We start from the raw sequence: 26,019 nt of genomic DNA on the forward strand, positions 1-26,019 counted from the left end.
AGTAAGGAAGGTAAATAGAATATTACCATTCATTTCAAGAGCACTGGAACATAAAAGCAAGGATGTATTGCTGAGGATTTGTAAGGTATTGGTCAGAATGCATATAGAGTATTGTGTGCCATTTTGGGCCTCATAAATAAGTAGGTGCTGGCATTGAAGGGGGTCCAGAGGAGGTTCACAAGAATGATTCCAGGAATGAAAGATTAATGTATGAGGAACGTCTGATGGCTCAGGGCCTGGACTTTTTACTCTCCTCCCATCCGGTAGGCGCTATAGGAGCCTCAGCTCCCGTACCAGCAGGCACAGGAAGAGCTTCTTCCCTGAGGCTGTGACCCTGCTGAACCTCACATCACAGTGCTAAGCAGTATTGCACCCGTAGTGTACTGTCTCAGTACTTTTATATTTGTGTGCTGTAGCACTTACTTTCTATTCGCAGTTATTTTGTAAATAACACTATTCTTTGCATTTCTGGTCAGATACTAACTGCATTTCATTGGCTTTGTATCTGTACTCGGCACAATGACAATAAAGTTGAATCTAATCTAATCTAATCTACTCACTGGAGTTTAGAAGAATGAGGGAAGATTTCATAGAAAACTACCGGGTATTGAAAGGCTTAGATAGAATGGGGGTGGAGAGGATGTTTCCAATAGTGGGAGAGTCTAAGACCAGATTATGTTGAATATGTATAATTCATTGTTACAGGTGGCTGCTGAGGCCAAGTAACTGGGTATATTTAAAGCAGAGATTGATGGGTTCTTGATTATTCAAAGGCAGAACAATAGGGTTGAGAGGGATAATAAATCGAACATGATGGAATGGTGGACGAGACTCAATGGGTCAAATGGCCTAATTCTGCTGCATTGTCTGATGGTCAGGTCTGTTTAAGGGGAACGCTGCAGACATACACTAGATGTGCAGTGGTGTGGAAATGAAGAGGGGTATTGGCCTGGTCTGGAACACAGGCAACATGTCTCTGCAGTCTCAGCAGTGTATTACTTCCTCCACAGCTACGAGACTGCGAGTTGAGTCCGGTGGTGAACCGAGACCTGGCCAGACGTGTCCGCAGCATCAATGGCATCACACAACACAAGCAGATTGTACGCAATGACATCAAGTTGGCTGCTAAACTCATCCACTCGCTGGATGACCGCTCGCAGCTCTGGTCATCAGAAACCGTGAACGAGGATGGGAGAGTTGAGGTCAGTAACATTTGAAGGTGAAAGGTCAGTGACCCCAACCATTTTTTTTCCCTTCCTTAGATAGTAGGGCCATAATTGTGATCCTCTGATCTGCAAAATCTACAGAGCCCTGGAAAATGATGACAAGAGTGTAATCTGTCTGTACCCCCTCCTTTCATAACTCTGGGATGTAGGTTATCAGATCCTGACCATCACCTCTCACACCAATTTTTCTAACATTTTTTTGGCTAATACTTACTTCAGTTCCTCATTCTCACTAGATCCTTGATTGTCTGATAAAACTGGTAGGTTTTAGAACATAAAATGTGTAGAACATAGAGCACAATCAAGATCTGGTTACGAATTCGGAATTAGTAATGAACATAACATTGCAATACAGTATAGGCCTGTCGGCCCACAATGCTGTACCAACCTTTTAACCTACTCCAACATCAATCTACCCCTTCCCTTCCACATAGCCCTCCAGATTTCTATCATTAATGTGCATATCTAGGAGTCTCTTAAATGCCCCTAACGTATCTGTCTTTACCATCACTCCTGGCAACGTGTAATGTGTAATGAACAGTCCCGGTGAAGGTTCTCAATCTGGAGTTGTCCATTTATTCCCCTCCGTCGGTGCTACCTGACATGCTGAGTTCCTTCAGCATTTTGTGTTTATTGAACAGTATGCAAGCCAAGCTATACACTGTACCCTTGCACGTTTTTTTTTAGTCTGTTGAATATACGTAATTGATTTACTTGTTTATTATTTTTATTTTATTTATTATTTTTTTTTCTTTCTGCTAGATTATGCATTACATTGACCCGCTGCTGCTAAGTTAACAAATTTCACACCACATGCCGGTGATAATAAACATGAATCTGATTCAATATGTATGACAATAATAGAACATAGAACGCTGCAGCACAATACAGGCCCATGATGTTGTGCTGACCTTTTAACCTACCCCAAGATCAATTTAAGCCAGCTGGTGGCGTAGTGGCATCAGCGCTGGACTTCGGAGCGTAGGCTTCCGAGTTTGAATCCAGCAGATTCCTTTGCACGCTTTCCATCTGTGCTGGGTTGAGCATCGAACTAGCAAGTCGGCCTCGTAAAAATAAGAAAGCCTGTTTAAAACTCCGTCATGATGATGTCCCGATGACTTCACTCAGGGTTAAGGTCTTTCTTCTTCAAGATCAACCTAACCCTTCCCTCCCACATAACCCTCCATTTTTCTTTTAACCACATATCTCTAATGTATGTGCCCTTGCCACCACCCCTGGCAGGGTGTTTCACACACCCACTTGCTCTCCATATAAAAAAAATTCTTACTTCTGACAAAGAAAAATTCAATGATAGATAAGCAGGTAATCGCTCATTACTTCTGCCATTTCTTTATTCCCCATGTATAAGTTTTCCTATCTCTATCTGTGAGTGACTCACATTCAACCTCACTGGTTCTTTCCTCTCTGAGTACGTATAAACACTTATGTGACCTCCCCCCTAGCCCCCTCCATTCTCCCTTCTGTCCAACCCAACCTCCCTCACCCCCCACACTCTCCCACCTGCACCTTCTGCATTCCCCTTTCTGACCTCATCCACCCCCAGTCGACTTCATCCCTCATTGTGCCTACCCTCACCATCTTGTGCTATTACCCCAATCATCGTTCTCTCCCACCACCCCCTTTCCTATAATAGGATCTATTGTGCTTCCCACTGTGCCTGGCTCAGTGTTGTATCATACTGTAAAGGATGAAGCCTTCTTGTTGAGGAGGTACTCTATAAATGTTTACATCAACTAGAGGTTCTGGGTAATAAATTGAGAAGTGGTTGTTATCCTGCTGTTATCAGAACATCTGTCTAAAACATCATTTGCTGTTGAGAGGCTTTTGTTTTCTGTATGTTAACTAACTTTTTCCTTCGTCTTCCATTAACTCTAGAACTTCAATCACTTGAGGTTTCTATCTCTTTACCTTTCTCTGTCGTAATCTGATTGGCTAAGGCAATTTGCTAGATTAGCACAAGAGGTTCTGCAGATACTGGAAATCCAGAGCAACACTCAGATCAGACAGGAGAAAAATAAATAGTTGACATTTTGGGCAGAGACCCTTCATCAGGAGTGGAAAGTAAGGGAGATGATGGCGCCTCTCTCAGGTTGGAGGAGCAACACCTCATATTACTTCTGGGCAGCCTCCTATCTGATGACATGAACATGGATTTCTCTAACTTCGGGTAATCTCTCCCCACTGTTCCCTCTTTGGCCATCCCCATTCTGGCTCCCTGCTTACCCTGTTTCATCTCTCATGCGTCCATTGCCTCCCTCTGGTGCTCTTCCTCCTCCTTTTTCTCCCATGGACCACTGTCCTTTCCTATCAGCTTCCTTCTTCTTCAGCCCTTTACCTCTTCCACTTATTGCGCCCCCCCGCCCCGCTTCTCACTTCATTCATCCTCTCCCACCCACTCACTTGGTCTTACCTAACACCTGAAAGCTTGTACTCCTCCTCCCTCATCCCAGATAGTGCTTTACAGCACCAGCGACCTGGGTTCATTTCCCATCGCTGCCTGTAAAGAGGTTGAATCTTTCTCCCATGACCATATGGGTTTCCTCTGAGTGCTCCGGTTTCCTCCCACAGTCCAATGATGTACCGGTTGGTAGGTTAATTGATCGCTGTAAATTGTCGTGATTAGACTATGATTAAACCGGGGAATTGCTGGGTGGTGCGGCTCAAAGGATTGCAGTGTCTATTCTGCACTGTATCACAACAAATAAAAACCTCCTTATTCTACCCCCTTCCTTTCCAGTTTGGCCAAAATGTCAGCTGTTTATTCTACTCCATCAGTGTTGGCTGACCTGCTGAGTTCCTCCAGCATTTTGTTTGTGTTACTGTATTAATCCATGAAAGCAGGAAGGTTGAATCAGTTGCAGTATGACTTTTGGTTAGCTGCGTTCTAATCAGTGCGAGTGCAAACAAAATTTTGCCACAGCTCGTCATTTGATTCACTTAGCTTATTAACAACTGAGCTTGTTATTTAGGTACGCAAACACAAGGAAATCTACAGATGCTAGAATTTCAAGCAACACACATAAAAGTTGCTGGTGAACGCAGCAGGCCAGGCAGCATCTCTAGGAAGAGGTACAATCGACATTTTGGGCCGAGACCCTTCGTCAGGACTAACTGAAGGAAGAGATAGTAAGAGATTTGAGGAAGGGTCTCAGCCGAAACGTCGACTGTACCTCTTCCTAGAGATGCTGCCTGGCCTGCTGCGTTCACCAGCAACTTCTAAGTGTGTTGCTTGTTATTTAGGTGGAAGTTCGATGATTTGAATGATACTCGTGTGTTAACAGCACCTTTTTGGGAACTGATTCCACAACCTACACGCTCACTTTCAAGGACTGTACAGTTCATGTTCTCAGTATTATTTGTTTATTTTTATTTACACAGTGTGGCTTCTCTATATATAGTTTTTCACAAATGTTATTGTATTTATTTTCCTGTAAATGCCTGCAAGAAAATAACTCTCAGGTGATGTAGGCATTCTTTGATAATACATTTATTTTGAATTTTGAATTTCCTGAAGCCCAGTTGCTAGGCATTTAATTTGAGACACTGCAACTTTCAAGGCAGATACAGCAGTAGTCAGCAAGCTCCCTGTTAAACCTCCTCATGCCCAGCCAGTTTCCTGTAATCTACACAGAGGGGTAATCTACAGTAGCCTGATACCTACTTACAAAAGAAAACCATTTCAGCTGGATGAGTCAGAATCAGGTTTATTATTGCTGACTTACGTCGTGAAATTTGTTGCTTTGTGGCAGAAATACATAAAAATTACCATAAATTATAGTAAGTATATATACAAGATAAATCATGAAAGAAGAGTAAAATAGTGAGGTAGTCTTCCAGTGTTCATGGATCATTCAGAAATCTGAGGACGGGGAAGAAGAAGCTGTCCTAAAACATTGCATCATCGGACAATTTATGGATGGCGTTTGACCCGATGTGAAGAATCTGCACCGATCAAGATAAACCCCAGCCCCCCGACGCTGTGAAGCACCAAATCTAACACCTGTCCCACCCTTGAGCTACAACAATGACTGTTATAATAATGTTTGACTGTTTAACATGAGGTTAGCAGCAAAGGAGCTGGGAAATGTCTGTTCAACAGATTTGACTGTCAATATCACTCATCATCTGCTCTCATTGACAGTGGTTTGTGTTTTATTCTGCAGAGCCTGTCTTCCCAGAACCCCATCCTAAAAAACATCACAGATTACCTGATAGAGGAGGTGAGTGCAGAGGAAGAAGAGTTACTGGGAAATCCCACTGACACAACTGACGATGGACCAAAGGAGGGAAATCCAGAGGTCAACATCGAGAGAGACGAGAAGCTGATTAAGGTGCGGAGTACGTTTGTGTGTGAAATTAGACTGAAAATAATGCAAAGTGTCCGGGGAAATTCACATCCCAGCAGTATTTGAATTGAGAGCAGGTCACGCTGGGAGGGGTGATACTCAGAGGGGGCCACACTGAGGGGTGGGGGTGCTGTACTGGGGGACAGTCACAATTGGGGTGGGGGCCACGATACTCAGGGAGCACTGCACCTGGATGTGAAGGTAAATAGAAGCCCTGTTTTCCCCTCGGGAATACAGGAAATACTGCAGAATATTACTTTGAAGAAGAGAGGCAATTTCTCTATGGTATCTGAGCTAATGTTTATCCCTCAGCCAGTATCATTGTGTGTTATGGTCTTAACTAACAGAGCCTGCATTAATCTTTGTAATGATGCTTGCTTTGCAGGTTCTGGACAAGCTGCTGCTCTACCTGCGCATCGTGCATTCCATCGATTACTACAACACCTGTGAATATCCAAATGAAGATGAAATGCCCAATCGGTGTGGGATTGTACACGTGCGCGGACCTCTGCCCCTTAACCGAGTCTCGCAGCATGAAGGTAGCATTGAGGCCGAGTGCTCTACTGATTTGGGGAGTGGTTGTGGTGGGAAAGGTGAATAAACTGTGCGGCTTCCCACTGCTGGTCACCAGCCTGTGGGCATCAGGTGGGACACTGCACCGAGAGTGATGGTGCCTGTGGGAACGGTAATACACTGTTATGAGTGCCTTCAGCTATATTGCCGCCAGATTATCATAGAACACACAATATACAACCTCATTCTCCACTTGACACCCTTACTAATCAAGAACCTATTCACTTCCACTTTAAATACAACCAATAGCTTGGCCTTCACAGTCGTCTGACAATGAATTCGACAGATTCACCATCCTCTGGCTAAGGAAATTCCTCCTCATTTTTGTTCTAAAGGGACTTGCTTCTATTCTGACACTGTGCTCTCTGATCCTTTTCTCCCCCATTATAGGAAACACCCTCTCCACATACATACTTCAGTCATCTATGTGCCTATCTACCTGCTTGCTTACTGCCCGTTTCACCGCTTCCATTTAGGGCAGCAATGAAGGTCCTCCTCTCTGGTGGTGTTCAAGGCTTCCTTCATCGTGTCAGTAGCTTCCTCTCAGTTTTCACTACTGCCAATCATGCAAGTCCCGGGTGGAACCAAAGCTCACAGCTCTGACTCCAGGCAACGTAGCTGTCTACTTTATTGAAGCATGCAAGCCTCCAAACCATGACAAGGTTGTGGTTCTCTTGGAAGATGTGCCTATCTAAGAGTTTCTTAAATGCCTGTAATGTATTTGCCTGTACCACCATTTCTGGCAGCGCGTTCCATGCACCCACCACTCTAAAAAGAGACTACCTTTGACATCCAACCCTATGCTTTCCTCCAAACACTTTAAAATTAAGCTTCCTTCATATTAACTCTGGGGGGGGAAAAAGCAAATTAGGGATGTTTAAGAAGCTCTTAGATAAGCATATGAATGACAGAAAAATGGAGGGCTATGTTCGAGAGAAGGGTTAGATTGATCCTGGAGTCAGTTAAAAGCTCGGTACTCCATCATGGGGTGAGGGGCCTGTACTGTGCTTTAACGTTATATGTAATACAGGTGTCCCCCGCTTTACGCCACTTCACTTTTACGAAAGACCTGCATTAGTACCTGTTTTCGCTAACCGAAAGAAATTCAAAGAGGATTTTCGCTTTTGCAAAAGAAGGCGCCCGGTTTAAGCTTGTGTTTACCCCAAGAAAAAATACCTTGACTGTGAAGCCTTGCACGGACAGGTGTGTGCGAATGCGTGTACGTGCCACTTTTTTTTGGGTTTTATGTGCTATTTGGAATAATTTGGTAGGTTATTTTTTGGGTCTGGGAACACTCAAAAATTGTTCCCGTGTTAATTAATGGTAATTGCTTCTTCGCTTTACGCCATTTTGGCTTACAAAAGGTTTCATGGGAACGCTCTACTTTCGGATAGCGGGGGAGACCTGTAAATAATGTTAGGAATGGAATTCCTATCCCTGGTCATTGTATCTACATTTGCTGGTGGTTTAACTAGAACTTCAGTGCAATGGCAGTGAAATAATTTGAAAATACCAGACATTATTCTTGTTTGTTGATAACTATGCACATTTTCCTCCTGGTTGCTTGAGTGGAAAACATGCCAAGTTGTACTCTTTATTGCCATTATTAACTTGCCTTGTGCTTCTGTTTAGTGGTGGAGTGGCAGAAGATGTTTGAGGAGAAATTGACGCCTCTGTTTAGTGTGAGGGAAAGTCTTTCCGAGGAAGAGGCAGCGAAGATGGGCAAGAAAGATCCTGAGCAGGAAGTGGAGAAGTTTATCGTTGCTAATACACAGGAACTTGCCAAGGACAAATGGCTGTGTCCTCTGAGTGGAAAGAAGTTCAAGGTAATGACGATCCCTGAGTGTTCTTTTGGCCTGTATAACTCCATCTCCCTCTGTCGTTTATTCCCATTCCATTTGCAACTAATTGTCTGAGTCCTTGATGCTTGTTTGTTGGCTTCACACCCTGGAGTCTTGGCTTCCTTTGCAGCTTTAGTTATTGAGGAGCCTTGCAGGGGGCATTACCTGAGCAACTGTTTGGTTCTGCATCTGGCGTCCTGACAGAACCTGTCATATCTATAGCACAGCTGGTGACTGTGTTGCAGCAGAGGAATCTCGATTAACAGCCGTGGAGGTCATGGGATGAATTGTCCAACTGAAGTTGGCTTTATCACGCAGAAGAAAAGGACAATTGCTTAGAGAACAAAGTGAGAAGTATTCTGCAGTGTCAGAGAGGGAGAGCAGGCAATTTCCCTTGTGGGAAGGACAGATGAACCTTTTAATCATTCCATCTACATTAATTTTATCCTTTCAATTGTGTATTTCAAGATTTTATTAATATTTTGGAAAATAATTTTATCAGAGATGATGGCCTGATACAGTCTCTCTCTACACTTGCCGGCTGCCTCCAGCACATCCTCAGCTGGGTTGGTCATTGACGCAAACGATGACAGATATAGCTAATCTAATCGAATCACTATCAGGGAGGGTGGGTTTTCATGCTCCATGTAAGGAATTCCATAGAGCAGGGATGTACTGCTGTCAAAGTCAAAATAAATTTATTACTTGTCTTTTTGTTATAGTCCTGATGAAGGATCTCGACCTGAAACGTCGACTGTTTTCTCTTTTCCATAGATGCGCTTGGCCTGCTGAATTCATCCAACATTTTGGGTGTATTACTTTGATTTCCAGCATCTGCAGATTTTCTCTCGTTTGTGAAATTACAAATACTGACAACCAGTGTGCAAAAGAACAATTCAGAGTTCATTTTTATTATCAAACGATTGGAGTAAGCAACAACATTCCTAACCAAATTAAGCTCATAGACCCAAATTTTCAGAGCAGCAGAAGTAGGCCCAATGCCTGGGTCTCAAGTTCATCATATAGCTGGGCATATCGCCAAGAAGCTCGGAGACATAAAGTGCGTAGCAATAGGCAGATTCACAGCCTCTGCTCCCATGGAGAGAGGAGATTCGTCTCCAGTCCTGGCACCCTGTATTTACAATCTATCTGGGCCGGTGTTTAAATTATCCGAACATCAGCCAAAAATTCTGCAAATAATATGAAAATACTTAAATAATACCAAGACCATGAGTTGTAGAGTCCTTGAAAGTGAGTGTGTGTAGTCTATTTTTTTTTGTTGTGTGCCATACTCTGCCAGAGCCTCGACGGCCAATGTTTTTTCAAGTGGTTGTCTTGGAGGAAAGATTCTGTGAGTGGTCCCCCACGTCCTTCTCACAGCGCAGTTTTTTTTTACGAGGCCGAGTTGCAAGCTTGACACTCAACCCGGCACGGATGGAAAGCGTGATTTCGAACTCGGGAACCTTTGCTCCGGGGTCCGGTGCTGATGTCACTGCATCACCAGCTGGCCAAGTGTAGTCTATAGGTTGTGGAATTAGTTCCCTGTTGAAATGAGTACATTTATCCATGCTGCTGCTTGAGGAGTAATAACTTCCTGAGCCTGGTGGTGGGACCTAAGGCTTCTGTATCTCTTGCCCAGTTGGTGGCTGTCAGTTGCTAACTATTTATACAGTAGCTGCTCTGGAACCTCCAGGTACATGTGTTGTCTTTGATTTTGCATCTTGGTTCACCATCAGTATTTTGTGTGCAGGGCCCAGAGTTTGTGCGCAAACACATCTTCAACAAGCACAGTGAAAAGATCGAAGAGGTTAAAAAGGAAGTTGCATTCTTTAATCACTTCCTGATGGATGCTAAGCGGCCCGCTCTGCCGGAGATGAAACCCAATCAGCCCCCTGCACCAGGAGCCCAGGCAATGGGTGAGTTCTTCATGAGACCCTTCCAAAGTTCTACGTTCAAAATAAAATTTATATATATGTCACCACGTACATGAGATTCTTTTTCTGTGGGCAAATTTAGCAAATCTATAGTAACTGTAAACAGGACCAATGAAAGAGCAAGAAGACAACAAACTGCTGAAGTGCAAATATAAATAAATAACACAAAATAACGAGAGAATGAAATAACAAGATAAAGAGTATTTAAAGTGAGACCATTGTGGGAACGTCTCAATAGATGAGTGTAATTATACTCTTGTTTAAGAGCCTGATGGTTGAGGGGTGGTAAGGTTCTTGAACCTGGTGGTGTGAGTCCTGAGGCACTTGTACCTTCTTTCTGATGGAAGAGTATGGCTTGGGTGGTGAGGACCTTGATGATGGATGCTGCTTTTCCACAGCAGCGGGATGTGTTCAGTGGTTGGGAGGGCCTTTCCCATTAAGTACTGGGCTGAATCCACTACCTTTTGAAGGATTTTCTATTCAAAGTTATTGGTTGTCACACCTTTGAGCTTGTAGAGTTGGGGAACAGAGACTTCTTGCAGGAATCCAGAGCAATACACACAAAATGGTCGAGGAATTCAGCAAGAATCTATGAGGGGAATAAATAGTCAATGTTATGAGCCAAGATCCTACATCAGAACTGGAAAGAAAGGGGTCAGAAGCCAGAATAAGAGGGTGGAGAGAAGGAAAGCAGTTCCAGCTAACAAGTGGTAGGTGAGACTCAGTGAGGGAGAAGGTGGGGGCAGGGGGGGGGGGAATGAAATAAGTAGCTGGAAAGGGATGGGTGGTAGAGGCAAAGGGCTGATAGGAGAGGAGAGTGCACCATGGGAGAAGGAGACTTCAAAGTCAAAGTTCAAAGTAAGTTTATTATCGAAGTATATATGTGTCATCATATGCAACCTTGAGATTTGTTTTCTTGTGGGTGTACTCAGTAAATCCAGAAACCATAATATAGTCACTGAAAGACTGCACACAACAGGATGAACAAACAACTAATGAGCAAAAGACAACAACAAACTGCAAATACAAAAGGAAAAGGGAAATAATAATTAATAAGCAGTAACATCAAGAGCGTGAGTTGAAGAGTTCTTGAAAGTGAGTCCACAAGATTGTGGGAACAGTTCTGTGATGGGGCATGCGAAGTTATCCCCTCTAGTTCAAGAGCTTAATGGTTGAGGGCAAATAACTGTTCCAGAACAAAGAGGTGTGAGTTCTGAGGCTCTTCCAGATGGCAGCAGTGAGAAGAGAACATGACTTTGGTGGTGGGGTTGCTGATGGTGGATGCTGCTTTCCTGTGACAGTGCTCCTTGTAGCTCGTTGTGGGGAGAGTCATAACCACCACGTTTTGGTGGATTTTCCGTTCAAGGGCATTGGTGTTTCCATACCAGGCTGTGATGCAACCAGTCAATATACTCTCCGCCACACATCTGTAGGTTGTCAGAGTTTTTAGATCTCATACCGAATCTTTGCAAACTTCAAGGAATTAGAGGCGCTGCCATTCTTTCTTCATAACTGCTGGGTCCAGGACAGGTCCTCTGAAACGCCAAGGAACTTAAAGTTGCTGACCCTCTCCGCCTCTGATACCCCCAGTGGACTGGCTCATGGACCTCTGGTTTCCTCCTCCTAAAGTCAATAAACAGTTCCTCGGTCTTGCTAATATTGAGTGACATGTTGTTATGATTGTAGTGGCGTGGTAGTGTAGTGATGAGCACAACGCTTTACGGTACTGGATGCCCAGGTTCAGTTCCTCTTGTCTCCCTGTGACCACTTGGGTTTCCTCCAGGTGTTTTGGTTTCCTCCCACAGTCCATAGATGTACTGGTTGGTAGTTTAATTGTAAGTTGTCCCATTATTAGGCTAGAGTTAACTCGGGGGATTGCTGGGTGGCGCAGCTCAAAGGGAAAAGGGCTTATTCGCCCTATATCTCAATAAAATAAACAGTAAATGAATTCATGACTTCCTCATTAATCATAGTAAAGAAGAGAGGGCATGTTCTGTATGGTGAAGTTCATTTACTGCTGCTATCATGAAGGACTCAATTTGCTAGAGTCTTTGTGACGTACAAATATCCTCAAACTCCTAATGAAATATAGTCAGGGACATGCCTTTTTCATAATTCCATCAGTATTGGGCTCAGGAGAGAACCTTAGATGTTGACACCCAAGTTGTAGAAATAGCTACAGTAATGTGACAGATTGTAACAGGGGAGAAGGTGCAGAACAGGACATTAAATTCGTTGAGCAATGGGACTGTTCTGGGGAGGGTGGGAACTATTTTTGGATCATTATACCGATAGGGAGGGGTTAAGGTAAAGTGGCAGTGAGTTGGGGAGTAAAGTACAAATTTTTAGTGAGTGAGGAGATGGTGTTGGAGGCAGGGCAGCTCTTCCTTAGAGCACAGAGCAAATGGCAGCCTCTGAGTATAGATTCCCATCAAATAGTACAGGTGAGTCACAGACTAGAGATTCCTTGCTCTGTTTTATATTCAATGCTTCTCTGGTATCTTTCGGTTCCTGCTCAGGCGTGTGCTTTGAAACTCTGGTATGAAACTGTACAGCAAATGTAGTTACGAAGCCAGGTGCGTTTGTCTTGCAGGTTTAACTCCAGCCATGGGTTACCCTCATCCTTCTCCTCAAGGCCTGCTGGGATTTGGTCAGCCGCGTCCCCCTGTCATGGGATATGGAGGTAGGATAACTACAGGCAACTCGCTTGCCCTCAATAAATACACAGCATTTCTGGCAGTTTTCTATTAACCCTTTCAGGTTCCCAGCCAATGAGACTTTTTGGTTTTCATTCAAGCATGTGTTGTGAGAGAGACACACTGTACCTTGGAGCATAGGTTGGGTGATGCAGTAGAGAAGAGAGTGGTGGCACTGTGGACTGGTAGTACTGGGGCAGCGCAGTAGCGTAGCAGTAAGCTCTATAGCACCAGCTATCGGTGGAACATTGGGGTTCAATCCCACCGTTGTCTACGGAGTTTGTGTTTTCCCAATTATCAATCGTGGGTTTCCTCCCACATTTGTGGGCTTCCCCTGGCATATCCTCAGATCCTGTTGGTTGTTGGCACAAACTACACATTTCATTCTGTGTCTTGATGTACATGTGACAAATAAAGCTAATCTTAATCATAGTCTTAGCCCTCCCTCAGTAAAGATACAGCATCTCTGGCAGCTTTCTGTTACCCTTTGTGATTCCCAGGAAATAAGGCATTTCAGCTTTCCTTCATGCACTTGGGGAAGACACAACATGTGCCCTTGCAATTAAATGTTGTAGGAAGCATGTTTGGTTGTGAAGTGTTGGCAAACATGTTTTGAAATGTTTTCCATTTCTGGAAGTTTTCAAGTGACTAAAAATAGCCCATGTTCTCGTTTGCTTTATCAGAGTGTATTCTCTTCAAATGTTCAAGGAGCCTAGATGGTTTCATTTCCTCATTTGAAAAAAAAATCACACAATGGTCATATTAGCTACTGTTGGTTGCTTGTTGCTGGTATACATCCGTACTTCGCTTTTTTGCTTGTCCTGCTTTTGCCATTGTCGTATGGATTTAACAACCACAGTGAATCGCCTATTATTTAAGCCCAACCTCAAGTGCTGCAGTCAATAAAGGTGGAAGTTATGGCATCATAATAGCTCAGGCAAAACCTGACTCTTTGCCTGAAGGTACATAAAGATACCTCGGTTGAGAGCTGTGGGCTAGAGAAATGCGGACAAGACCATTTGAAAGGGCAGATTCTGAACTTTACTCCGTTGAACACCATACCCTAATTCTCAGGAATTGTGTCACTGCATGATTAGGGGATGGGAATCGTACTAGCTAACATTGTACTGCAGTAATGGATGTTCATAATTTGTGGGGGAGCCCAGAAATTACACCATTTTTTCCAGTCCAGATTCTTATGATTTGCCAAATACAGAAGTGTCACATTCCTTTCCAACAGCTATAATGTGATTCAAGCAAAGCCTTGAGAGCAGTTATAATGGGTGACTTCAATCTACATGTAGATTGGGTGAACCAAATTGGTAAGGGTGCTGAGGAAGAGGATTTCTTGGAATGTATGCGGGATGGTTTTTTGAACCAACATGTCGAGGAACCAACTAGCTATTCTAGACTGGGTATTGAGCAATGAGGAAGGGTTAATTAGCAATCTTGTCGTGAGAGGCCCCTTGGGTAAGAGTGAGCATAATATGGTGGAATTCTTCATTAAGATGGGGAGTGACATAGTTAATTCAGAAACAAAGGTTCTGAACTTAAAGAAGGGTAACTTTGAAGGTATGAGACGTGAATTAGCTAAGATAGACTGGCAAATGACACTTAAAGGGTTGACGGTGGATATGCAATGGCAAGCATTTAAAGATTGCATGGATGAACTACAACAATTGTTCATCCCAGTTTGGCAAAAGAATAAATCAAGGAAGGTAGTGCACCCGTGGCTGACAAGGGAAATTAGGAATAGTATCAATTCCAAAGAAGAAGCATACAAATTAGCCAGAAAAATAGCTCACCTGAGGACCGGGAGAAATTCAGAGTTCAGCAGAGGAGGACAAAGGGCTTAATTAGGAAGGGGAAAAAAGTTTGTGAGAGAAAACTGGCAGGGAACATAAAAACTGACTGTAAAAACTTTTATAGATATGTGAAAAGAAAAAGATTGGTTAAGACAAATGTAGGTCCCCTACAGACAGAAACAGGTGAATTGATTATGGGGAGCAAGGACATGGCAGACCAATTGAATAATTACTTTGGTTCTGTCTTCACTAAGGAGGACATAAATAATCTTCCGGAAATAGTAGGGGACAGAGGGTCCAGTGAGATGGAGAAACTGAGGGAAATACATGTTAGTAGGGAAGTGGTGTTAGGTAAATTGAAGGGATTAAAGGCAGATAAATCCCCAGGGCCAGATGGTCTGCATCCCAGAGTGCTTAAGGAAGTAGCCCAAGAAATAGTGGATGCATTAGTGATAATTTTTCAAAACTCTTTAGATTCTGGACTAGTTCCTGAGGATTGGAGGGTGACTAATGTAACCCCACTTTTTAAAAAAGGAGGGAGAGAGAAACCGGGGAATTATAGACCGGTTAGCCTAACATCGGTGGTGGGGAAACTGCTAGAGTCAGTTATCAAAGATGTGATAACAGCACATTTGGAAAGCGGTGATATCATCGGACAAAGTCAGCATGGATTTGTGAAAGGAAAATCATGTCTGACGAATCTCATAGAATTTTTTGAGGATGTAACTAGTAGAGTGGATAGGGGAGAACCAGTGGATGTGGTGTATTTGGATTTTCAAAAGGCTTTTGACAAGGTCCCACACAGGAGATTAGTGTGCAAACTTAAAGCACATGGTATTGGGGGTAAGGTATTGATGTGGATAGAGAATTGGTTGGCAGACAGGAAGCAAAGAGTGGGAATAAACGGGACCTTTTCAGAATGGCAGGCAGTGACTAGTGGGGTACCGCAAGGCTCAGTGCTGGGACCCCAGTTGTTTACAATATATATTAATGACTTGGATGAGGGAATTAAATGCAGCATCTCCAAGTTTGCGGATGACACGAAGCTGGGCGGCAGTGTTAGCTGTGAGGAGGATGCTAAGAGGATGCAGGGTGACTTGGATAGGTTAGGTGAGTGGGCAAATTCATGGCAGATGCAATTTAATGTGGATAAATGTGAAGTTATCCACTTTGGTGGCAAAAACAGGAAAACAGATTATTATCTGAATGGTGGCCGATTAGGAAAAGGGGAGGTGCAACGAGACCTGGGTGTCATTATACACCAGTCATTGAAAGTGGGCATGCAGGTACAGCAGGCAGTGAAAAAGGCCAATGGTATGCTGGCATTTATAGCAAGAGGATTCGAGTACAGGAACAGGGAGGTACTACTGCAGTTGTACAAGGCCTTGGTGAGACCACACCTGGAGTATTGTGTGCAGTTTTGGTCCCCTAATCTGAGGAAAGACATCCTTGCCATAGAGGGGGTACAAAGAAGGTTCACCAGATTGATTCCTGGGATGGCAGGACTTTCATATGATGAAAGACTGGATGAACTAGGCTTATACTCGTTGGAATTTAGAAGATTGAGGGGGGATCTGATTGAAACGTATAAAATCCTAAAGGGATTGGACAGGCTAGATGCAGGAAGATTGTTCCCGATGTTGGGGAAGTCCAGAACGAGGGGTCACAGTTTAAGGATAAAGGGGAAGCCTTTTAGGACCGAGATGAGGAAAAACTTCTTCACACAGAGAGTGGTGAATCTGTGGAATTCCCTGCCACAGGAAACAGTTGAGGCCAGTTCATTGGCTATATTTCAGAGGGAGTTAGATATGGCCCTTGTGGCTAAAGGGATCGGGGGGTATGGAGGGAAGGCTGGTACAGGGTTCTGAGTTGGATGATCAGCCATGATCATACTGAATGGCGGTGGAGGCTTGAAGGGCCGAATGGCCTACTCCTGCATCTATTTTCTATGTAACAATGGATTAGTGAGAGATGAGGTGATTATGTGATCATTGTAATCAATTGCTTATAATAAGTAATTCATTTTTAAAATTAAGCCTGTAATCTCTCCCCTTATTCCTCCCCTTGCAAGTGAGCATGCCCCAACCCCACCCCCGTGCCCACCCCCTTTATCTCTATAGCCCCTTAGAGACTCCCATTGCCGCCTTTGGGAACCACTGGTCTAAATAAAGTGTGATTGAGAAATGAGTGAGAGTTTTCAGGGCCCATTTAATTGGTGACGATGATGTGAATGTTTTGCGTGGTGTGACAAGCTGCTAGCAGGTCCAGGTGTGGAGCACCAGCACTGCTGGCTTCAGACCACATTCTCTCAGATGTGGCTGTCAGGCATAAACATGAGATTCTGCAGATGCTGGAAATCCAGGCATCACACACAAAATGCTGGAGGAACTCAGCAGGCCAGGCAGCATCTGTGGAGAGAAATAAACAGTTGTCATTTCAGGCTGAGGCCTTTCATCAGGACCAGAAAGGAAGGGGTTTTAAGCCAGAAGTGGGGAGAGTGGAAGGAGTGCAAGCTAGAAGTTGATAGGGGAGACCACATAGGGGGGAAGATGGTTGGGTGGGATGAAGTCAGAAGCTGGGAGGTGATGGGTGCGAGAGGTAAAGGACTGAAGAAGAAGGAATATTACAGAAGATGAGAGTGGACCATGGGAGAGAGGGAAGGAGGAGGGACAACAGGGGGAGGTGGTGGGCAAGTGAGGAGAAAAGAGGAGGTAAAAGGGGAGCCAGATTGGAGAACGGGAGGAGGGAGGGGAGGGGTAATATTACAGGCAAAGAGTCCAAGAACAGTGGAGACCATGGGGAGGGCAGTGTAAGAGGGTTACAGGGGAGCAGATTGACATTAGTTTTCATCCTGTGCTCATCACTATTGTTGCATTTGCCTTGAGTACCGTTTCAGAAAGCGTCTGCAATCTTGTCTGCTCTGCACACTTGATGTTATCTGTTCATGTGTGTGTTAAGATTGTTAGATTATTTCACAGAGTGGCAGGGTGTCTAAGAGAATCAGATCATTTTGTAATTGTTTGACTTTTTGCACACTCTTTCTAACGTATTTCATAAATAAGTAGTGGTTTCTGCTGTCTTAGCACACAAACAAGCTCTTCTGCCCATCTAGTCCATACCAAAATGTTAGTCTGCTTAGTCCCATTGATGCACACCTGGACTCCATACTTCTCCTATCCAGACTCCTCTTAACTGTTCCAATGGAACTCACATCCACCAATCCTGCTGGCAGGTTGTCCCATACTCTCACCACCCCGTGAGCGAAGTAGTTCCGGGTTAGTGTAACACTATTACAACACCAGCTGTCTGTAAGGAGTTTGCAAGTTCTCCCCATGGCTGCGTAGGTTTCCTCCCACATTCCAAAGATGTACGGGTTCTGGTTAGTGAGTTGTGGGCATGCTATGTTGGTGTTAGAAGCATGGTGACACTTGCTGGCTGCCCAGTGCAATTCTCACTGATTTTGATTTGACGCAAGCGATGGAGTAGCAGTTAGCGCGACACTATTACAGCTCGAGGCGTTGGAGTTTAGAGTTCAATCCCAGCATCTTCTGTAAGGAGTCTGTACGATCTCCCCCTGGAATATGTGGGTTTTCCCCGCGTGCTCCAGATTCTTCCCACATTCCAAGGATTTACCAGGTAGGTTAATTAGTCATTGTAAATTGTCTTGTGATTAGATTAGGGTTAAATTGGGGTTGTCAGTGGTTGCTGGGGCAATGCGACTCAAAGGGCCTTCTCCGAGCTGTGTCACTAAGTAAATAAATAAACAATGCATTTCACTCTGTTTTAGTGTACATGTGACATATAAAGCTAATCTAATTAAGTTCTTAAATATTACACCTATGACCTTTAGTTCCAGTCTCACCCAATCTCAGTGGAAAAAGCCTGCTTGCACTTACCCTATCTATACTCACTGGTGATGGGAGTTTTACTTCGTAGCTAACCTGTGCTATTCCTGTCCTGGCTGCATTGGAACATCTAGAAACAGCTATCTGTTTATAATGAGTCTATTATAAAGTTAATAACTTTTTTTGGGGGGGGGTGGAAAGCACAAAACGCTGGAGAATTCAAATTGGGTACCATGAACGGAGGGAGAAACCAAGTTAAGGTAAAAGGTGTGTTAGATGTGGCTGTACTCGATGGGATTCAGAAGGATGGTGGGGGCGGGGGAAGAGAATTTCATTGAAACTTTGATCCTGAAAGACCTGGATAGAGTGGATGTGGAGAAGATGTTTCCTTTTGTAGGGGGTACTAAAATCTAAGGGCACGGTATCACAATACAAGGAATGAGGAATTTAATCTGGACAAGTGTGAGCTATCACACATTGAGGTCAAATGAAAAAAAAAATACCATTAATGGTAGCCCCCTTTTATAGTAGAGAGATCTTTACATTCAACTCCATAGTTCACTGGAAGTGGCTACACAAGTGGATAAAGTGGTAAAGAATGCATATAGCATGCTCGCCTTCATTTGAGGAGGTGTTGACTATAAGAGTAAGAAAGTCATGTTGCAGCTGTGTAAAACTTTAGACACACTGCGCTTTGATTGTTGGGAGCATAAGAGATTCACCAGGATGCTGTCTGGATTAGTGGGTATGAGCTATAAGGAAAAGCTGGACAAACTTGGATTGGATTATCCTCCGTAGAGTCAGGAGCTAAGGGAGACACGATGAAGGTTTCTAAAATTATGGGAGACATAGAAAGGGCAGACATTCAGAATCTTTTCTCCAGGGTAGATACGTCAAACATAGGAATGTTAAGGTTTGAGGAGCAGGCATATTTTTTTTTAAACAGAGTGTGGTAGGTGCCTAAAATGGGTGACCAGCAAGGAAGCAGTTTGATGGAGCTTAGGAGGCTTTTAGATAGGTACACGAATATGAACGGAATGGAGGGATATGGATGATACACAGGACGACATTTAGTATAAATTGGCCAGCACAATGTCATGAGCCGAATGGCCTGTTTGCTGCTATCCTATTCTATGTTCTCTGGATGTAAAACAGAGATGAGGAATTTCTTCAGCCAGAGGGTACTGAATCTGTTGAATTCCTTGCCATTAGATGGCTGTGGAGGCTTTGTCATTGGGTGTATTTAAGGCAGAGGTGGATAGGTATTGATGAATAAGGGTGTCCAGTGTTTCAGGGAAAAGGCAGGAGAATGGGGTTGAGAGAGTTAAAAATCGGCCTTGATTGACTGGAGGAGCAGATTTGAATGGCTTCACTCTGCTCTGGTAGCTTGTCACATCAGATTACTGATCATTGGAACACCTAATTTCCAAGAACTCCTGTCCACTCTCCCTGTGTAGGTGTTAATGGAGTGTGCACAGGACTGCTGAGCCCACCTCATAATGTCGCTTAACAAACATAACCTAATTACATTTGTGCTTTGCCTTCAGCGGGACCTGCCTACCCCCCTCCTCAGTATGCCGGGCGGGGATCCTATGATGCATATCGAGGACAAGGAGGATATCCCGGAAAGCCAAGAAACAGGTCAGTACAGGAGCCTGTTCATGGAGAATTGCTGTGAGTTTGAGTTCTAACAGAATGTGTTTATGTTTGCTGCTAGCCTGTAACGGAGTCACAGAGTACCACACCACAGGAACGGGCTCTTCAGCCTATCCAGTCTATGTCAAACCGTTACTCTACATAGTTCTTTTTAAAATTAAATTTGTGGTCATAGCTAGAAAAGAATGGTGATTGAAAAGTTGTATACTGCACTGGGTTCTGATGTGATGACATCAATCTAAAACGTTAACACGGGCACTTTCTCCGCAGTAGCCAACTGAATTGCTGAGTGTCTGAAGTCATAGAGCACTACAGTGCAGAAATAGGCTCTTCGGCCCATCTAGTCTGTGCTGAGCCATGAATCTGCCTAGTCCCACTGACCTGCACCGGACCACAGCCCTCCATACCCGCCATCCATGCACCTGTCCAAACTTCTCGTAAATGCTCAAATCAAATCTGTGTCCACCACTTATACATGGCAGCTCATTCCTCACTCTCACCACCCTCTCTGAGTGAATATTTCACCTTTCATCCATAACCGAAAGGAATTTTGTCACCACCAGAGCCATTGGAAAATCACTTCTGCATCTTCTCCACTGCCCTCACGTCTTGCCAGAAAGGTTGTGCCCAGATCTGGACACCGTTCTCCAGCTGTGGGCCAACTCTCTTCCGTGTCTACTTATGACGGAGGCGAGGAATTTCTTTTCAATTCTTTAGAATTCTCTGCCAGAGGACAAAACTTACTGAGTATATTCATGTATAAAATGAGTGTAGATTTGAATTACAAGATTTCAAAGTGATTTGGAAAGTGCATTTGAAGCCGTGATTGGGTCGGTCGTGATGTTATTGTATGGTGGGGCAGGCATGAGGTGCATGTGGGAGAAATTAAATTGAAAAAGGTGTAATTCACTCTGAATGTGAGTTCTGTATAAACAAGTCCATACAACAACAGCGTTGTGCAAATAACTCTATAAAACCCTGGTCAGACAATACTTAGAATATTGTCTAAATAACTATAAAACCCTGGTTAGGATGTTGTGTTCAGTTCTGGTCACCTTTTTATAGGAAGGGCATGGAAGCTTTAGAGAGGGAGCAGAGAAGATTTACCAGAGTGCTGCCTGGAGTAGAGAGGCTGTCATATGAGGATAGGTTGAGTGAGTTACGCCTTTTCTCTTTGGAGCAAAGGCAAGATGCAAGGGCAGTGGAGAGGATGCAGGTGTAATTTCACAATGACTCTGGAGATGTCAAAGTTCATTTCTGTAGACAGAGTGGAAGATAACTGGGGTATTCACTTTGGAACAGGCTGCAAGAACTGATATGTTATAGGATGATGAAAGAAAAATGGAGGAAAGGATTGGATTGATCTTGGAGTAGGTGAAAGGGTTAGCACAACATTGTGGGATGAAGGACCTGTACTGGGTTGTACTGTTCTATGTACTAACCCACAAAACCTCAGAGATAATGCTTATGAGGATAGGAGTGAAAGAGGATGATAGGGGATTTGATAGAGGTGTACAAGAGGCATAGATTAAGTGGACATCTAGTGCCTTTTTGCTAGGGCAGAAATGGCCAATACAAGGGGACAGCCATTTAAGGTGACTGGAGGAAAATATAGGAGGGTTGTCAAGATAGTGGAGTGATTAGGGGCATTGATCGGCATAGAAACAAAGAAAACCTACAGCACAACACAGGCCCTTCAGCCCACAATGCTGTGCCGAACATGCCCTTACTTTAGAAATTACCTTGGGTTACCCATAGCCCTCTATTTTTCATGTGGATTAAAGAAAAATGGGGGCTGTGTAGGAGGGAGGACTTGGATTGGTCTTAAACAGTCAGCAGAACATTGTGAACCGAAGGACCTGTACTGTGCTGTAATATTGTATATTTGAAGGCGAAGGTTCAGAATGTATGGTATCAGGAGACCCTGGGCAGAGGACAGATGTTTGTGTACCTTATCAGATTCAGTCCCACTCTTCCATTAGATCCCTTCTTTGGGAGAATGGTTTCCGTTCCGAAGGTGGGATACGGGCTGCTTACGGCCACTCCAATGGTAAATCACTCCATCCTGCATGGAGTAATGGGGCATGGCTATTGAAAGTTTAGTCGTGACTCCTGGAGACATACTAGTCAGTGATGTTTTCTTTGCCTTCCACGACTGACAAAATTGTGGGTGTTTGAATTTGTTTCAAAAGGTGTGGACATTTTGGGAATGGACAGGAAAGGCATGAAAATCTCTGCTAGCTTCTATGGAGTGGACAGCCAGGCACTTTTTCTCAGGATGGAAATGGCTAATACGAGGGGGGGCATAATTTTAAGGTGGTTGGAGGAAAGTATAAAGGGGATGTCAGGTGGGTTTTATTACATAGTGGGGAGGGGGTGCCTGGAAAGCTCTACATTAGGGACATTGAAGAAACTCTGATATGGGCACATAGATGGTAGAAAAATGGAGGGCTTTGTGGGACAGAAGGATTAGATTGATGTCAGAGTAGGTCAAAAGGTCAACATAACATCGTGGGATGAAGGACCTGTTATCTTGTTCTAAAAATAGGAAGGAGGTTGGGGTGCAGATCTTCTACCCCCACATCCAGGTCATTAATAAAAATCATGAAAAGTAGAGGTCCCAAAACCAATCCTTGTGGGACAACCCTCCAATCCTAATGTACTCCCTCCACCACGACCCTCTGCTCTCTGCAGGCAAGCCAATTCTGAATCCACCTGGCCAAACTTCCCTGGATCCCATGACTTCTGACTTTCTGAATAAACCTACCGTGTGGAACCTTGTCAAATGCCTTACTAAAATCCATGTAGATCACATCCACTGCACTACCCTCATCTTTATGCCTGGTCACCTCCTCAAAGAACTCTATCAGGCTTGTTAGACATGATCTGCCCTTAACAAAGCCACTAAGGTTGCCTAATACTAGATCTAGGGAGTTGTGAGATAAAGTTGAAGGGGAACCTGAGGTGGAACTTACTGCCTTAGAGGATTGTGTGAGTGGAGAACGAGCTGCCAACAGAAGTGGTGATTGTGGGTTCGATTGTAACATTTAAGAGAAGTTTGGATATGTACGTGGATGGAAGGCTGTGGTCCAGGTGCAGGTCAATGGCACAAGGCAGAGTAACTGCTTGGCATGAAGAGATTGTTTCTGTGCTGTAGTGCTCTATGGCTCCAGTAACTCAGCAACTCAGGTGGCCACTGTGGAGGAAGTACCTGTGTTAATGTTTGAGATTGATGTAGTTTCATTAGAACCTGTGCAGTCTGCAGCCTTTCAATCAAGCTAGCTATGACCACAAACTTCATTTTAAAAAGGAAGTTTGCTGCTGGAAGCTGTAGAAAATTGCAGCATTGTGTTGTGAAATGTACCGTGAGTTGGCAGGAGGGAAGAGTGATTGCTATCTTCCATCAACAGAAGCTCATAGAGTGAGCTTGAAGTATGAATGCTCTGTGCAGCCAATGTACTGTGCACACAACATAGTAGTTTCCGTAAAGACACTGAGCAGAAATCAGGTCTCATTGACCGCCCCCCCCACCCCCCCAACTCCCAAGATGACTGCCACTGACTACAACCATGGCTGACCTAGTCTTGGCTTTTCTGCACCACTCACTAACAGTACCTCTTGATTTTGTTGGCAGGATTTTGCGGGGAGATCCCAGAAACATTGTGGAGTACAGAGACCTGGATGCCCCAGAGGATGTGGACTTCTTCTGAGCTGCCCCAATATGTCCAGCGCAGTGTTCATTATCGTTGCCCTTGGGGGCAGAGGGACTTGGTGTAGCAATTGGAACATTTTGTTGAGACAGGCACAATGTGTTATAAAGTAGTTTTGTTTTCTCTGAAAACATGCCAGACACGCGTTCTCGTTCTGGCTCATGTCTTCTTTCTTTTACATACACAGCACTGTACATGAGCGTGCATACATGTAATGTGTCATTTGGAAATGTTTGAAATAAAAAGAATCGTGAAATTTGATGAGAAATCTAATGCTTCAGTTCAGGGTGGAGTGGACAGCGACATAATAAAAGTGTGCAGATGCTGAAAATCCAGAGCAACACACACACACACACACAATACAGGAGGAACTCGGCAGACCAGGTGGCACCTGTGGAGGAATAAACACTCAGCATTTCAAGCTGAGACCCTTTATCAGAATCCCAACTGCCTTCCAGATTCAAGATTGTTTTCAGGCGTCATTTATCGTCGTTATGTGCCATGTCATATGATGTGGGTGATTTTATAACTATGATTGTTTTTGGCAAATTTTTCAACAGAAGTGTTTTGCCATTGGCTTCTGGGCAGTATCTTTAGAAGATGGGTGACCCCAGACATTATCAGTACTCCGCAGAGATTGTCTGCCTGGTGTCAGTGGTGGCATAACCAGGACTTGAGGTATCTAACGCACCCAACCAGTTCCCCTCCAGCACCACTCTCCGCTGTCTGGCACAACTGCAGAGTGAAAGAATTGCTGCTCTGGGTCCAGCACAGTGCAAAAAGAACACAAAAAGATGAAGAGCACATTAATAAAAAAGACTAATTTTAAATACATAAGATAGCCTATAAACACAGACTAATTATGTGTACCTGCCCTACTTCTACGGTTGCATGTTCGAGTGTCACTTCAGAAGGAACATGATACAAAGATGGAGGGGCAGGCAGTTTTGAGGAAGTAAAATACAGAAGGATTTAGACAGATTAGGAGTATGGGCAGAGAAATGTAAGATGGAATACAGTGCTGGGATGAGTATGATTTTGTGTTTTGGTAGAAGAAATAAAAGCGTAGACTATTTTCTAAATGGAGATAAAATACAAAAAGCAGAGTTGAAAGGGGACGTGGGAGAGCTTGTGTGGGATTTCCTAAAGGTTAATTTGCAGGTTGAGTCTGTGGTGAGGAAGTCAAGTGCAATGTTAGCATTCATTTCAGGAAGACTAGAATATAATGTTGAGACTTTACAAAGCACTAGTGAGACCTCAGAGTATTAGCGATTTTGGGCTGTTTATTTTAGAAGGGATGTGCTGAAATTGGAGACGGTTCAAAGGAGGTTCACAAAAATGATTCCAGGATCGAATGGCTTGTCATGAAGAGTGTTTGATGGCTCTTGACCTGTATTCACTGGAATTCAGAAGACTGAAGGGGGAGCTCTTTGAATGGTGAAAGACCTTGATAGAGTGAATGTGAAGAGGATATCTTCAAGAGTGGGAGAGTTAAAGGCCTCAGAATAGAGGTGTCTTTTTAGAATGGTGTTAAGAAGTTATTTCTTTAGCCAGAGAGTGGTGAATCTGTGGATCTGTTGACTCAGGCAGCTGTGGAGGCCAAGTCTTTATGTATATTTAAGCCAGAGGTTGATAGATTCCTGATTAGTCAGGGCATGAAGCAATATGGGGGAAATTGGAAGGAGATTGAGGCTGAGAGGAAAAATAGATCAGCCATAATGAAATGGTGGATGTGTTAAATGGCCTAGTTCCACTCCTGTATCTTCTGTACTTGTAGGGTGTCCATGTGCTTTGGGATTGTTTGGTCCTGCTGGGGATTGAGGATTCCACAGATCTTCCTTACCTCCATTCTAGAAGGTCACCCTCAATTCTGAGGCTGTGCTGTCTGGTTCTGGATACCCCCACCAGAGGAAACATCCTCTCCACATCCACCTTGTCTAGTCATTTAACCATTCGGTAGGTTTTAATGTGATCCCCTGCATTCTTCTAAATTCCGGTCTGTGCAGACCCAAAGCTACCAAAACACTCCCCATATGTTTACCCTTCATTCCTGGAATCATCCTCGTGAAACTCCTCTAGACCATCTCCAATAACAACACAACCTTTCTGAGAAATGGGGCCCGAAACAGTTGACAATACTCCAAGTGCGGCCTGACTTGTATCTTATAGAGGCTCAACATTATCTCCTTGTTTTTATATTCTATTCCCCATGAAATAAAAGTGAACACTGTATTTGCCTTCTTTACCACAGACTCAACCTGTATATTAATCTTCTGGGAGTCTTGCACGAGGACTTCTGAGACCCTCTGCACCTCTGAAGTTTGAATTTTCTTCCCATTTAGATAATAGTCCACACTATTGTTCCT

The 26,019-nt window shown here is 43.9% G+C and overlaps 1 protein-coding gene across 4 annotated transcripts in view; it reads left to right on the forward strand.

Annotated features, from left to right (window-relative positions):
* The window catches only part of srrt (serrate RNA effector molecule homolog (Arabidopsis)), a 65,753-nt gene extending 41,832 nt beyond the window's left edge, over positions 1 to 23,921 (forward strand). For all 4 annotated transcript variants that reach the window (XM_072258527.1, XM_072258528.1, XM_072258529.1 and 1 more), the window contains 8 exons: positions 1,011 to 1,202; positions 5,411 to 5,578; positions 5,979 to 6,132; positions 7,799 to 7,992; positions 9,758 to 9,923; positions 12,535 to 12,624; positions 19,835 to 19,928; positions 23,578 to 23,921. In XM_072258527.1, the coding sequence (XP_072114628.1) occupies positions 1,011 to 1,202; positions 5,411 to 5,578; positions 5,979 to 6,132; positions 7,799 to 7,992; positions 9,758 to 9,923; positions 12,535 to 12,624; positions 19,835 to 19,928; positions 23,578 to 23,653 (1,134 nt within the window). In that variant the 3' untranslated portion in view covers positions 23,654 to 23,921. The remainder of the gene's footprint in view (positions 1 to 1,010; positions 1,203 to 5,410; positions 5,579 to 5,978; positions 6,133 to 7,798; positions 7,993 to 9,757; positions 9,924 to 12,534; positions 12,625 to 19,834; positions 19,929 to 23,577) is intronic.
* Positions 23,922 to 26,019: the final 2,098 nt, after the last annotated feature.

Source organism: Mobula birostris, chromosome 5, assembly GCF_030028105.1.
Source record: "Mobula birostris isolate sMobBir1 chromosome 5, sMobBir1.hap1, whole genome shotgun sequence".
NCBI lineage: Eukaryota > Metazoa > Chordata > Chondrichthyes > Myliobatiformes > Myliobatidae > Mobula > Mobula birostris.